Source organism: Hippoglossus stenolepis, chromosome 14 (assembly GCF_022539355.2).
Source record: "Hippoglossus stenolepis isolate QCI-W04-F060 chromosome 14, HSTE1.2, whole genome shotgun sequence".
In the NCBI taxonomy this organism is placed as follows: domain Eukaryota; kingdom Metazoa; phylum Chordata; class Actinopteri; order Pleuronectiformes; family Pleuronectidae; genus Hippoglossus; species Hippoglossus stenolepis.
The window spans coordinates 10717464-10732962 of NC_061496.1; the positions used below are offsets into that span (position 1 = coordinate 10717464).

The window sequence follows — 15499 nt, forward strand, 5'->3', positions numbered from 1 at the left end:
CAAAGATCAGATTCAGAATAAACAAATGTATACTGAATGCTTTAGATTTGACTGTCTGTTTGCCAACACACAGTAACACTGATTCCTCACTGGTAAGAGGAGCACATGTCAGGGACACCACCACATAGGGGGCGGCAGTATGCTGTTATCCCGCGGCCCTGCTCTCTCAACAGGGCCCTTTGTTCGTGAAGGTGTCTGTGCTGGAGGCCCTGATGATGGCACCACTGAATACCTCTGTTCAGAGAAGGGTCGCTCCCTGACTTGAACAGTGACAGAGGTCATGCTGGCTTTTCTCTGTGGCGTTTTGTCAGTGCACCATAACGACACGTGTGTGCTGGCTTGTCTTCTGTCTTCTGCTTCAACAGATATCCACAGGGGCGAGCTGTAGAGCTGTGTTATCTAGCTGAGCAAATCCAGATGCAGCCAGTGACAGGATTTGCAGGCAGTTATCTTGTAAATTCGAAATAATTATATGAGGAAGAGGATCTCAGAAAAATCTATAATTTTTTCAGCACAATACGAGAAGCTATGCTCGACAATTTGACTGAGGGTGAGGGTGCTTCACAGTTTACTCTCTAGTTTACTCTTGTTTTTCAAGAGTTATATATATAGGCATTGTGAAGAGGACAGAGCCTGCTACTTTATCTCGTTTGTGTAGTGGCTGGTCTAAAATGGGCTCTCTGTAAATGGGAGTATAATGCTCAGAATACTCTTCACAATGGACTTTTGTCCAGCACACGGTGTCCCATAGCACAGATGTACTATGAAGTCACATTGGCTTGGTCTGTTTTCCAATGTGATGTAGGGAGACAGGGTCTGTGCTGTCTCTATCTGCTGAGCGGGTCCACAAATAATGATCTATTTCCTGAATAAAGTTAATACAGAACACACTGTGCTCAGTTTTGATCAATTCTGGAGAACAACTAATGCATAAATCTTTATTGTTCTGACCTTTAACATTTTGATCACTTACAATCTCATACTTCACATGAGGGAAATCAAAGATGTCTTTCAAATTGCCACAGGGCATTAGAATCTGACTGGAGCATATATGCATCAGATGTCGTAAACTACATTATGTTTACGGTGAATTTCCTGTTAGCATTTGCATACACCATAAGATAAGATCAGCACAAAAATGTGTTCGACAAAAGAGGAATAGGAAGTTAGTTGGTGTGCAAAGAGTCAAAAGGTCTTCACAGATACAGTAGCCTGGACCTGATGGTACCTTCACATCTATGAGCTCACTAACTAATTAGCTAAATAATATTGTTTGTTAAAGATGGATGATGGTCCCCCAAACTGAAGGCAAAACATCTCGATCACCCCCTGGTGGCTGGCTGCAGTATAGGTTTATAAATACTGCCTCCTACATGTTAGCAGATGGGACCTGAGCTAAACTATGAAGTCATTGTACAAGCTTCTTCTTCGAAGATAGTTTGTGTCACTTTTCTGACTTCTCATAACACTTATATGTGTCCATCTTTGTATACAGTCTATGGTTAAAATGGTTTAACAGAGGGTTGTGTGATTATTTCTGGACACAGTCAATTAAACTAAGCTAGAACATGTTAGTTAGGACATTGAGGTGCATCTTGGTAGGTTTGTTTCAAATAGACCCAGGCTTTCCATTTCCCAATTTCCAGTCTTTATGCTAAGCTAACTAGCTGCTGGCTGGAGCTCAGTATTGATCCTCCAATCTAACTCTTGGCAAGAGAGCACATCTGTTTATGCTCATAAATAACAAACTATTCTTTTATCTTTAGCAGGCTGGTAATATTAAATACATTTTCCAGAACTATAGTGTATGTTGGGCACAACCTCACAATTCATTTGGTGTATCAGTTGTAAAACAGTGTCTGTTTATTCATGATGTTTATGATGAATATTAAGTTATTCAGTCTCAGGGGTTCCAATTGATTTCAGGATGTAAATGCTTTTTCATGCTTGTGTGCTCTTTTAGAAGATATTGTCTTGCTCTTCAGGCATTTGTTGCCACACTGTAGAAGATAAAGCTTGACTGCAAACTTGCTGGAGTATTTACGAAACACATCCATTAAACTGTGCTATTTTTATTGAATGTCAGATCTAGTGATATGGAAGTAAAGCAGCCAGGAGCAATCTACGATAGCCCTTTAAATCATTGCTAATAACTGTCACTGCATGCTTTATACGACGCTCTGTGATGCCTGAGCTTATAAAAAAGCTAGGGCTAGTGTGAAAGCTTGTAGTCCCTTCCAGCTGCTCCATTGACCAGGCTGACATCAAAAGCTTCCTCCCGTTAGTGTCAACAAATACACAGCTCCTGGTTTGCCGGCAAGTTGGAAAGCTGGGTATGTACTCACACAAAATGCAGTATCACTGTTCAAAGCTCATGTGTTACACAAAGGCAGGGCACGAATTGTGAGTTGTTGTCTTCATTGAGTATTGATTCGCCTCTTTAGTTCCAGAGCTTTGAGGAAGTGGATGAGACTTTTTCTTTCATTGGGTAATGACCCTGAATCCCCCAGACTCATACGGTACGCACTGTAGCAATGGCCAATAAACCTATGACTTCCTACCATAAAACTTCTACATCCTAGGTACCTTTTTAAATCTGTATTTGTTCAGGGTAGTTTCACAAGAACACACACACATGACTCCCGAGATATCACATTGACTTACTTTAATATACTGGAAACCTACTCACCTACTTACCACAACTACCTTCGTTGAGATTGCGTGATTTTCTTTACAACACACAGGGATCGTTGTCTTATCACCTCAAACTCTCTTGACATCTTCGTTGGTGTCTTCTATATGTGCGTCACCGCTTTTTCACCGGGTGATATTTGTTTTCTTCATTTTTGCGTCTGTCACGCCTTAAATCATGGAGAAATATTGAGTAATGTACCGACTACCTGAAAGAAATGGGGTTCCCTTGACCCATTAATATGGAAAGTACAGCTTATCGGGCTTATCAGTTATGAATGGACTATGTGTGTACCCTGTATAAATGATTTGTAATGATTTGTACTTTATTACCATCGCCTCAGAGATTAATGGCCATGCACTAATTCTACAACCTTTGTATTTGCTACATAATATCTGATGTGAATGTGTAAAATTCAAGTTGCAACACAGTTTCTCGAATGTGAAACAGTAGAAGAAGTCACATCTTCCCATGACATACTTGACACCTCAATTTACACCCTTGCGTTGCCAGATACATCCCCCACCCACCCCATTGAAACCCAGACAACAGAGGGAATAGACCTTTGTCCCACCAGCCATTTTGACATGAAACAGTAGGTGAATGCAGGTGTTGCCAATCACATCAATAGCTTCCTCTCTATTTAGGTTAAACCTCAGTTGTTAGGTGTGTGGGCCGGACACTTCAGAGGCTGCATTTGAAGACTGATGGCGTCACAGTGGTGCGACTAGGCTGTCCCATTTCAAAGGCCTCAACAATGCAGCTGACAAATGCGTCCTTCCGTCCCTGGAGTGACAAAGGATCCAACGGGTACATCCTCCTCATGCTGGGGATGCAAATGGGAAATCCTCCGTGAAGGTTTGTCTTGTTAGACCAAGTACAGCGAGTCCTCCAAAGGACACGACCCCTGAATTATAACACCGCTAATGTGATCAGTGACACATGTTTACCTACTGTTTCATGTCAAAATGGCTACCATGAAAAAGTTATATGAGAACCAATGAGTTTAAAGCTGTGAATAAAAGATCTCCCTCCTATTGCTGTGTCCACTTGTGTTTTGTTCGTCTCAGATGATCATGTCGCATAAACCACATTGATCAGTGCAAAAAAAGGGAGATGATTCAGCTCATGTTCGGGATAAGTTTGACTCCATATCACTGTACTTCGTGTTGAGAAAAGAAGGCTGTTGAAAGAGATAAACCTTCTTAAGCTATGCTTCTGTGTTGCCGAGTGCACCCCGCATGGAACACAATACAGATCCTGTTTCTGTATGGGCTTTCTTGTCTTTGTCCTGGGAGAGATTTGTGAGGAACAACAGGAAGGTTTTTGTTTTGCGTTGCCCTCTTTGTCTTTTTGGGCCAACTTGGAGCTCGGAACAATATCCCCCCTGTTACCTGGTGTTATTAGTCTCAACAGTCCTGCCCGGTGAAAAGACGTACAATATTCGGCAGGGACACTTAACATAAACAGTGTGAAATGTCACACCGAGTCAGGGGTTGCTCTCTGAAAACAAATACCAAATAGACCATGGGTTAAATCAAAATCTCCCGTACCAAATAACAAAACCTTTCTTGAGAGCTTTGTCATATGTCTTTTTTTTGGTGTAATGCAGAAGTCTTGTATATTCAAATAGGACATTACAGTGAAGTGACAGCTCTTTGTTATGTTACCACGGCTGTATAGAAAACAGAACATACACTTGGGTTAAGTTCCTGAATCACGGTTCAAATTGAAATTTTATATAATACGCAGTTTTGAGGGCACCATTATGTCTGCCGTGGTTGTTTGTACCTGCTTTCTCTGCTGTTTAGTTGCGTAACCGATACCCCTATGTCAACACTGGGCACTATTGTTGAGTGACCTGTTATGGATCTTCACATAGATGTTCAATGCTGATAAGGCTAAACACAAAAACAGCCAATCACGGACGGAAAAGACCAGTTTGTCAAGTTGTTTATTTACAAGTGACATTCTCTATACATTTAGATTGTTTTTTACACATATTTACATCACCCAGACATAATCATCCCCCACTACAATAATAATTAATATGCTTTTAAATTAAACATAAGAAACCTCCACGCATGCCCCCTTTTTACTGGGGGGGGGGCTGATTAAATTAACATGTCATATGCTCGTACCAGCAATAGTTTTAGTTCACAGTGTCATTGCAAAACCCCTAAAGACTCCATGTCAAGTATATCAGCACATTCAAATGCACAGACAGCATACATGTAACACGTTTACACATTTCCAGTAGAAGCCTTTAGGAGTAGAAGAAGTCCAGATCAGGACAGTCACATACCAAACAATTGAGCGAAGGGCCATATGAAAACTGATTAAAAATGTTCAGTAAGAACATGTAATGTATTTGCAGATAATGCTATAATGGTTATTTCAATAAAAAAGGACACCAAAGATGAAATTACAAGTTTTTGGACCAAAATCCCAGAGGTAGGGAGAATAGTCTGAATGTCCATTCGGACAGTGACCGTTTTTTAAAATACCAATATAAATACACAATTCTAGGTCAGTCTTTAAAAAAAAATCTATAATTTACTTGACTTTTAAGGGAGATCATCCAAAAAATGTCATTACTGCCCGGAAACAGGAAAATCTAATATTTTACTGGTCCCTCTCCACACAAAGTTTACTGGGAAGTTTACCTCAAGCACTCCACCGTACTTCCCTTTGGTTTCCACCCAGGTGTAGCTCAGCATTGCCTGTGCTGTCCTTACCTGGTGTTCTCGTTCAGCTATAGGATCTTCACCTTCTGTGAGCAGACCAGGTCACTGTTCACCAGTTTCCACATGTGCATGAGGTCTGATGGGAGCAGTTTGTGCACCACAATCATGCTCTTAAAGAAACAGGGTTCTCGGTTCATTTTACTGCTCTTATTTCTCACCAAGCCGAAAGTCTTAAAGGCACTGTGGTTTATGAGAGTGACCCGAAGCACCTCCAGACACATGCCCAAAAAGACATCGTCGATGGGGTATAGCTCCAGGGTTTCCGCGACCGAGTAAAGCCTCCTCGCCAGGCTCCCATCCATCAGAAAACCTCCTCCACCTGCATATGGAGGGTATAGTGTCTTATTATACAGAGCCTGGGGTATGTAGTATTTGCTGTCTTTTTTACGTATGGGCTTAGCATTTATAATCACATGCCCCACAAATAGGTCCCTATCATGGTCGCTGCTTTCCAGGTACTCGATGATGTTGTCCAGGCTGACAAACACATCGTCATCCCCTTTAAAGACGTAGCGCACACCGGGACAGTAAGTGTGGAACCACTTGAGGAAGTGAGTCTCTTTCAGTGTGAGGTTGAAGAAGCTATCCAGGAAATCCCACTGGAGGATATCCCCATAGATGTGGTTCTCATACTCCACAAGCTTCTGATGGTTCACCCGCTCTGCCTCATTGGAGGGTTTACCAAGAAGGAAGAGGGTCTTTATCCTCTTGCCATCCACCACCTGCTGTTTGCCCCAGGTTTTTCGGATGACCTCCCTGCGGTCATGCTGGGTGGCCACTGATTTTATTACCATGAGCAAATAAATCTCCCCTTTACACTTCTCTGGGTGGTTGTGGACCATTGGGAAGTAACGGCAGTGTCGATAAAGCATGAACTGCTGGAAATTGTCCTCCAGGCTCCTGAACCAGTCCTGGCTGGAGAGGTTGAGGTTGGCGCTACAGTTGGAGCTGGTTATATCCCAGGTTGCAGGGATTGTGGGGACCCGTGTGGTCCTGCGGGCTTTGGGCTGTGGCTGGCGTTTAGCAGCTTTCCAGAAGCTTTTCATCCCCAGGGACGAGTCCATCTTCTCTTCCAGTGCAGGGTCAGGCTCCCCTCCCTCCATGCGAGCCTGCCTCTGGAGTTCGAAGGGAGCCCTGATGTTGATGCTCCCCCTCTGGACAACAGTCAGCGCCACCGCAGCCAGGAAAAACACGAGGCTCACCTTCTTGTAGACCCTCCAGCGATCCCTGTTCTTGAACCTGGGGGAAGACAAGGATCACAGATGTCAGTCGGATAAGTAGGGCACAGATATCTACCACAGACACCTCTGGGTGGACAGAAAAGCGAACAAAGCAATTTTATGATAAATTTCATGTTGCACCGTTTGGAGGAAATTCAAATCCACGTCACACATTTGAATTTCCACACAATACGTTCCTAAAAGTTACTCAAAGTATATCTGATTTATTGAGTTGGAAGTATATTACAGAGCAAACAGCCCAAACTTAACAAATGATCCCTCAGAGTTTAATCCCTGTTCATATTATTTGAATTCTTTCTGTTGGATGTGTTGAAAGTAATAAAGATTTTACAAGTCTATGATACAGCGTTCTCTCTGTTAGCAGCTTTTGCATACACAAACACAATAACTAAACATGTAAATGTTGCTTCCTCGGAGTTGTCCTGCTTTTACCCTTATGGATAAACATGTGGTTCCTTGAGTCTGTTTTTAAACACGCTCGGATAAAGCAGCGCTTGTCACTTTTACTCAGCCACTGTCACTTCTGGAACGAGGCGTGGAATGCACTCGGAAAAATGAGGTAAAACCTCTTGCACTTCAAACTCTCACATTTCCATCATGTCATGCCGGGGCTCGTCTTCAGTCACGACCCCTGAGAAGATACTCCCAGGGGCCGGGCCCCTCTACCTTTGAAGGAGACCCCCCCCCCCACACACACACACACAATAACCACAAACAAGGTAAATCAACGTCAAAAATCAGGTTGGGCAAACACGTCTTTAAAAATACTCATCTTGATTAAAATTAGTACTTTTATCTGGGACAGTTACTCTAAACATCTTGAGACAAAGTTAGAGCAGCTTTTAAAACCTGAAATACCCTCAAAAATTAAACGTATACATTTTCTGATTATTAAAAATGTATAGGATATAGCATCTTCTACACCAAGTTGAAATTGGATACAAATCATAATGTGCCTAATATTTTTTCCCGTGAAATTCTTGTTCTCTCTTTAAGAGGTTTCACAATCTGCTTTAACAATCGTAAGAATCACTGATGTTCTTATACGATTTTTAGTTTGAATTTGCTTTGAAGCTTATTCCATCATTTAGAGGACTGACTTCCAGTTAAGATCTGGAGTTGTCCTCTACACCTCAGGATGGAAACTCCACCAAACAAAGGAGGATGGAAGATGCCAGGTAGAATTAGTCATGTATCTGCAATGAAGAAGAAGATGCTACTTACATTTTCTCTTTTCCTCCGACGATCCCGCTCTCAGGCGATAAACCAACAAATCAATCAATCAGTAAATATCGCAGTCTTCTGAAGAGGATCGAGAGAAAAGTGACAAAGTGGAAAAAAAGACCCTTCACTTCTTGTTTCTTCTGCTTCTGGACAAAATTATACAAATAATCCTTTCCATCGAAACAAGGTGTTGACGGTGTGTGTGTGAGTGTGTGTGTGTCTATAGGGGTGTGACGCAAATGTGAGCTTCTCAGCACTGAACTCACTCCCTCACTCAGATCCTCTTTTAAAACCTCCGGAGACCACACACACAAGCACGCATGCGCATGCGCATGCACGCACGCACGCTCACGGGACGAGGACACGCGAATGAACAGGGAGGAGACCATCCGTGTACATACGGTTTCTATACCTGCTCCAACTTCTAATGTTTTTCTACATTAACGCTCTTATCATCATTGAACTATAGTATTATCCTTATTATATCTATATATGCTTTTATATATATGTATTATGCTTATATTATGCTTAAAGGTTTGATAATAACATAATTTCACAAAATTGGAATAATAATAAAATAACAACTTTATCCAAGGAACTCCATATTTGGCGTATACTACATCTATGGAAAAAAACAGGATACACCATCTATTTTCCGTTTTTTTCCTTCCTTCCTCTTGGAGACAGAATCAAAGCACACAAGACCTAATCCACAATAGTCGGAGTCACAGTTCTCTCTGAACTTTGAATAAAACAGGTGAACAGCCTCAGTGCAGCGGTGGAGAAGCTTCAGGCTTCAGAACCGAGTCCTGCATTAGGTCTGTATTTGCTGCGGCTCAATTACTGCAGGGCACTATCACAGTTTCAGAAAGAAAGCCGCAACCAGCACTACTACAGGCCAATGATAATACTAACTTGCATTTTTATATATTTCAAGGTATCCATAATGCTGCGTCCCAAACTGATATCACGTTACTGAATGTGAAGTTTCCTCATATTCAGCCTGTTGGCTGTGAAGTGGCAGCAGAGTTGTGAAATGGGAAATGTGGTGAAATGACCCATCATGGTCACACGTTGCTGACTCAGCAGTCAAGGTGAGCCACGGGCTTTTTCCCCTCTTCTTTCTTTTCAGGGGAACAGAACTGAACGACTGTGGAGGAAACGAAAGTGAACACTTGCTGACTGACACTCACTTGGTGACCAGAAAGGAAATATGGTTTCCCATTATATTTGTCAACTCGTCATCAAAATTGTAAAAATGTCATTATATGGAACTTGGCCTTTATATATAATATAGTAATATATATAAATAAATAAAGGCCTATCATGATTTTGTCTTCTAATTAAGTATAAAACATGAATACTGAAGCTATTTAAACATCTAATCCATCCACTATAGTCTGATAGATCCAGAAGTCTGACTGTCCAACGAATATCTAGAAAACTGTTTCTCTTATCAACCTTATCAAGGGTCCAAGGAAGGGCCGGGTCGGATTTGGTGCCACTTGGACACACGATACATTTGATATTCAAACTTTGAGTAAACACTGACACTCATCGATGTAAGTGACGAAAAATGCAACGACAACCGATTCTCCCCGTCTGGGTTCAGTGGACTGTGAAGGAACAGGTGAACAGCTCGTGTGCAGCAGCGGTGGTGCAGCTTCAGGGTCGGCTGGACTTCATTCGCTGCCTCTCTTATACTGCATCTCACTTTGTGTCTAAATTTGAAAGTGACTCAGTTCTCTATATTTGCTCAAGCGAAACTTCAGGAAGTGGAATAAATAATTTTGATAGGCTTAGTCTGCCTTTTGTATTGGCCCTCAGGGTTAATAAGTAATATTCTCATAATGATTTACTCAACCATTAATATCACTCATTCGTGTACGGTCAAGGTATATTTCTGACATCACTGAGGCGGCCTGGTGATAATAAGCTGTGACAGAGCAAACATTCAAGGTTTTTATCCGCTTGTAAGTCTTTCACAGCCAATGTTTGAGAAAGGATTTCATATGTTTGAAGGCCCATAATCGTGTTATGTTGAATGGATTCTGACAACATGACGCACAAGTGCTTACAGTTACTGAAAATCCAAAGGAAAGTCAGATTAACGTCCAGTCAGAGAGATAGTGTAGAGTCCTGTCACTGTCATGAGTGTGATTGAGGTATCTGCTTGAAAACAGAACGAGGACTGGCGATGGCTGAGAAGCTGATTGCACAGCTGTCACAACCACAACCGCACTTAACCCCTTGCTGCTGGTGGCAGACTGTGTTCTTCCGTCTCTTTCTGGTCTGCGCAAAGAACAACAAAATGGCTCCCTGTGCTTTATTTTTTTTTTTCATTTCTAACACAGCTGTGATCCAAAAATCTCTCCTTCCTCTCCTTCTCTCTCCATTTCCTGGACCCAACCAGCCGTCCTTCTCAGGGCCATGTGCATCCTGTTGCCTGCTGGCCGTGTTTTTTCCCGTTTTGATTCCCCCCCCCCTCTCTGTGGATTCTCGCTCTGTGAGTGCTGCTGCAGCGGAGAGAAGCGGTGATGGACGCCACATTCCCTCATGTTTGTGAGGCAACATTTAGTCAGTGGTGTGGAACGGGGTGGGAAACAGCCAGGATGGTGTCAGGATATGACCTTTGTTGCTGCGATGTTGTCGATTGTAATGTTTAATGTTCCTGTACAAATTACAGGGTTTGCAACTGAAAAGAGCAAATTTAAAGCTGCACTGATCGATGTATTTACATTTCAAATTGATCCCATGTGAAAGGCCTCACTCATCGTTATGCACCCACTGAACATCATCATTCCACCGTGCACTTGTCTGCAGCTCTACGGAGCATTTTGGCATCTTTCAGCTCATAATTTTAGTTTTAGTTTAGTCTTTAGACTCTAAATGTTGCTCCCTGTCTGCCTGATGTGACAACAGGCAACTGTTTGCAAACCTGTTCACTATAACAAGCTGTTGAGTCAATAAAATATCGATCTTGTATTAACACCTGATTCTGCTATGCCCAAAGTGACCTATATATATATATATATATTTAATCAATATACCCCTTAACCTTAAATTCAAACTCCCCTTACTCACAAATATATTTTGGTCGATGCTGCCTCTCTTGAATGTTTGACTTTCATTGCACAGAATCATGAATGTTTAGAGTTTGACGCTAGGCGGCTGCGTTCAAATTAACCTGCTGAATGTTTCAAATTTCTCTTTGCTCGACTGAAGTCTGAGTTTAAAGCATTTTACCCTGAGCATGATTTTTGTGAGGAAAAAAACAGAAATGATCTTTGTTATTTAATATTAAACATCTATAACTAAACTAAACAAATAAACTCTGTCTTCATCCTTCATGCCGAAATCTCCATAGCAGCGTTTTTCATCAAAGAAAAGCTGTCGAGTTTTTACGAGTTAGGTGGAACATGTATGCAGCTATAACAGAAAGGTCCAAAGATCCTTTCTTATCTCATCTATGACTTCTAATGAATGAGTTCTGTTTGCTGGGAAACTGTAGCAGAGTGGGGAAATCTTGTCCTTTACAAGTGGAGTGACATAATTTGACCACCCACCCCTCTCCGTCAGCAATAGTTTTCTCCTTTGCACCTATAGTTGGAGTTGGAGTGTTGATAAGAAATGCAAAAAAAACATGGCTGCTACTTTGGGCTCAGCGGAAGTCTGTGCTAATCCCCTTGTTGTGCTCCACACACCTGAAGGGAGAGGAACACCTTTGGTCTGTCCCACTCTCGTGAACTGTCTGACTGGAATGAATGAGCTCATCCTTCCTCCTGTTGGATAAGTGAGGGGCCCTGAGTGCCGGCTCCTCAGTCACCATGAAAGAATTTACTGGCGGAGTAGAAAAAAGTGGCTCGAGGGGATCTTTCTTTTTTCCACTCAGCCATCAACTGAGGATGCTCCTCTCCGAAAAGGCCCCAAAGAAGAAAAAGGAGATGTGATATGAACGTCCCTGTCAGCTGTGCTATAGGTAAACAGCTTTCTAAACTCACAGAGACCCTTGAACTGTGAAGACGAAACTTCTGTGCATCAGTGACTCACTCAGTTGTAATGGGCTAATTACTTGCCCCGGAGCTCAGAGGGCAGGGACACCCGGTTACAGTAGGTGATAACAGAGGTGAGATTTATGCTTTATCTTTGGAGTTTTTTTTTACAAAAGAGTTTTATGGTTTTACACAGGAAAAGACTTCAAGGATGAACACTAACAAGGTGTTGTGTCAGACGCTCCTCGGGTTTACTTCGCGGCCCTATAGAGCAGCACGCATTTTCATGCCAGAGCTTTTCAGTGAGATCCGGGATCTTGACGTCCTCCGATTGCTCAAGATGTAGAGCGTTTGAACATCTACAGCTTTGAGCAAAATCCAGCAGATGAGGTGCAAAGCTCCAGAACAAGCAAATGAGTGAACTGTCGGTTCCCGAGACATCTGTGTTTTCCACAGTAGGTCACTCGAGCTACGTGCAGATAAGCCGGAGGACGGCGACTTACGCGGCTCGTTGATAGGCTGATTTATTTATCGATTATTAGTAGTATCTGTCATGTCAGTGATTCGTCTTTTTTTCAATTACTGAATAAACAGCCTCTGACTGGCATTTACCATGTCCCACAAAACATTAACCCACTATTTGCACTAGTGTACATAAAGAAAAGGTGCAGCGGTATTCGCGTCAAAGGTTAATGGGCAGTTTGTGAGGACATTCCTGAGAAGGTCAAAAAAGTAAAAGGCCAATTCCAAATATGCTTTAGATTTTGCTCTGTTTAATGAGTGGCCTCTTTTTGAAATCATCCAAAGCTTTGACAAGAATGTGCTCCGTCAAAATATGTAATGATGTTGATTTTAACCAGTGTCTTCAACTTAGTTTAGGGCACCAACCAAAACAGCAGGGCATGGCCGAAAAGGAAAGTCCCACAACTTCAAGTGTTTACAACCAAAGGTCAACTGTGGGGTTCATTTCGATGCATCTGTTCAAAAGGACCGGTCAGGAGGAAACAGGAGGTTCAGGAGACGGAGACACTGTCTCCTCGTGTTTGGCGTCACATTTTATCAGTTGACCACATGGCTGCCTACAGATAAACACATCTGAGGAGCGTGTGGGTGATCCTGGTGACACTTGGGACGCCTCAGAGGAAACTACCAAAGACCCAGGTTTTAAAAAGCACAATTAGATTTGGTGTTGGATTGATGGACAATAAGAATTAACTTCAGAGGACCTCTATTAACCCCTTGTTCCTCTTAATCCTTTTGCAGTAGGTTCAGTTTAGCACCTAGTTTGGGATTTTGTCAGGAACCCTTTTTCAAGACAGGGTCTCAAAATAAAGTTATATGGCAAACCCACCTTAAAGTTGCAGTGTGTAGAATTTAGTGACATAAAGTGGTGAAGTGTCATGTTGCAGCTGAACACCCCTCACCTCATCCTCCCCTTCCAAACATGAAAGAGAACCTGTGGTAACCTTGAGTTTTCATAAAAACTCAAAGGGTGTTTAGTTGGTCCAGTCTGGGCTACTACAAGAAACATGGCTGCCTCAATAGAGAGGACCCCCCCCTGATGTAAATATAAAGTATTTAAATACAAAGGGCCCATTCTAGGGTAAATCAAACAACAATTTGTATAATTTAGATTATCACACACTAGTGAAAACATCACTAGGATTATTTAATATTGAATTTCTGTCAATAGATCCCTTTCACCTGAGTCTTACACAATGGACCTTTAAGGCCTCTGAAGAATAGAGAATTCAATACAAACGTTTTACAGCTTGTCTCGAGGGAGTTTTTATAAAAGACTGAAAAGGCGGATAAAGTCTGAATCATCTGTGTGATAAAAGCCACATGAACAGTTTGAAATGCCCCAGTCTTTATCCACACTCGTGTTGTGATAGCGAGCAGCATTTTCCTCTCTGTCACAGTTTCAGTTGGACAGGACCAGCACGGCTCCAGCTCGGGAGGTTACACGGCCACCTGGCTGCAAGTGCGTCAGTGTTTCATGCGCAGCCCGTTTCCTCGCATTGTGCTGCTCCTCGCTTGCAGCGTCCACAATATTAATCGCTGAACATGTCATGTCTCCAGGGACCAAGTGTGAGACCCGCCTGGCCACAGCTATGGGGGGAAGTTGAATGACATACAGTGTAAGAGGCTGCAGGAATGACTAGCTGTGGCTGTAGCTGTAGCTTGGTGTTAAAAGGTTGGTGTGAACTTCATGATCACAGGAAGTTAGCTCGAAGTTCCTTGTGAAACACAGTCTTCTTAGTGTGGTGGCTTAGCTCGAGTGTGACCTGTGAAGTTTGCTTTTTCACAGTGAACATTTAGACTTGTTCCAGTAGACAGGATAAAAGCACATTAACAGTAACAATGGCTCTGTTCTATTCACGTGTCCTGGTAAGTGATGATGATGACAGTGTGACAGTGAAAACGAGTTCATTTCATTATTTGCACCAGAGCGTTGACAGGAGGGTCAGCACTGAAGTTACAACAAATACAGGGACAGGTCTAACTCCTGGGGGAAGGATGGGACATTGGCAAACACAGAAGCCAATTGGTTTGGATCTGGACAAAGGGGGCGGATGTACGACTGTTTTTTAACACTGCAAAATTTCTTCTTTTTTTGAATCACATTATTCTGCTCCATCCTGTTGTTCTGTCCAACCTGCTTCTTCACCACGCTGGCAGTTTCCAACAAAAACAAACTATATCTGACCACTTCAGACATCATTAGGCTCGCTCTGACCTCTCTGACCTCCACAACAGAGCCATCACACACACACATTTGTACAGCTATCTTAGTGAGGACACTCATCGGCATTATGCATTCCCTAGCCCCTAAACGTAACCATCCAAGCTAAATGCTTAACCCTAACCCTTAACCTAACTTACCTAAACCTAACTCTAACCCTAAAAACACACACACACACACACACACACACACACACACACACACACACACACACACACACACACACACACACACACACACACACACACACACACACACACACACACACACAGAGAGAGTTCTACATCCAAACTTTACATGACTTGAGTCTGATCACAGATTCAGGATTTTAAAACAGAGAAGGGCTTTGTTTCTTCTGCTGTAGGGTCCCAAATAAAACCCATATACCTATATCACGTATCCCTGTTGTAACCCAGTGCCACGGTCCACTCTCTGTCAGAGCAGCCACTACACGAAGCACCACAGTGCAGGAGTAAACGTATGTGTACGTATGAGGCAGAAACGCCAATGATAATTATTAACTAAATCTGTAACAAGGACTTTAAAGCGTCCCCACGGGTGCAGCTGCCTCAGTGAGTTGGCCAGGGTGCTGTAGCTTTCAGTTTACAACTCAAAACACGAGAGCAGACGCACTCCTGCTGTGAGGCACCTTGGGGAGTTGAATTAGTTTGTTCCTCCAGGCAGAGGAGGACAAACATTGTGGAATCACAACAGGCCAACGACTCTCTGACAGGGATTATATAGACGAAGTGATTTATGATTAAAGACTGAACTGCAGATGGAAGCTGCCAGACAGCTGCTTCTACACAAGTTACTGAGCACATGTAATGCATATAGATTACACATCTGAACTGAGG

At 42.6% G+C, this 15499-nt stretch overlaps 1 protein-coding gene across 1 annotated transcript; it reads right to left on the reverse strand.

The window, feature by feature from the left end:
- Positions 1-4630: 4630 nt before the first annotated feature.
- Positions 4631-8170, reverse strand: b3gnt7 (UDP-GlcNAc:betaGal beta-1,3-N-acetylglucosaminyltransferase 7). The gene is made up of 2 exons (XM_035175705.2): positions 7905-8170; positions 4631-6678 (listed from the first exon to the last, which is right to left on the reverse strand). Coding segments are annotated over exons 1-2 (1233 nt in total). The 5' UTR covers positions 7907-8170; the 3' UTR covers positions 4631-5447.
- Positions 8171-15499: the final 7329 nt, after the last annotated feature.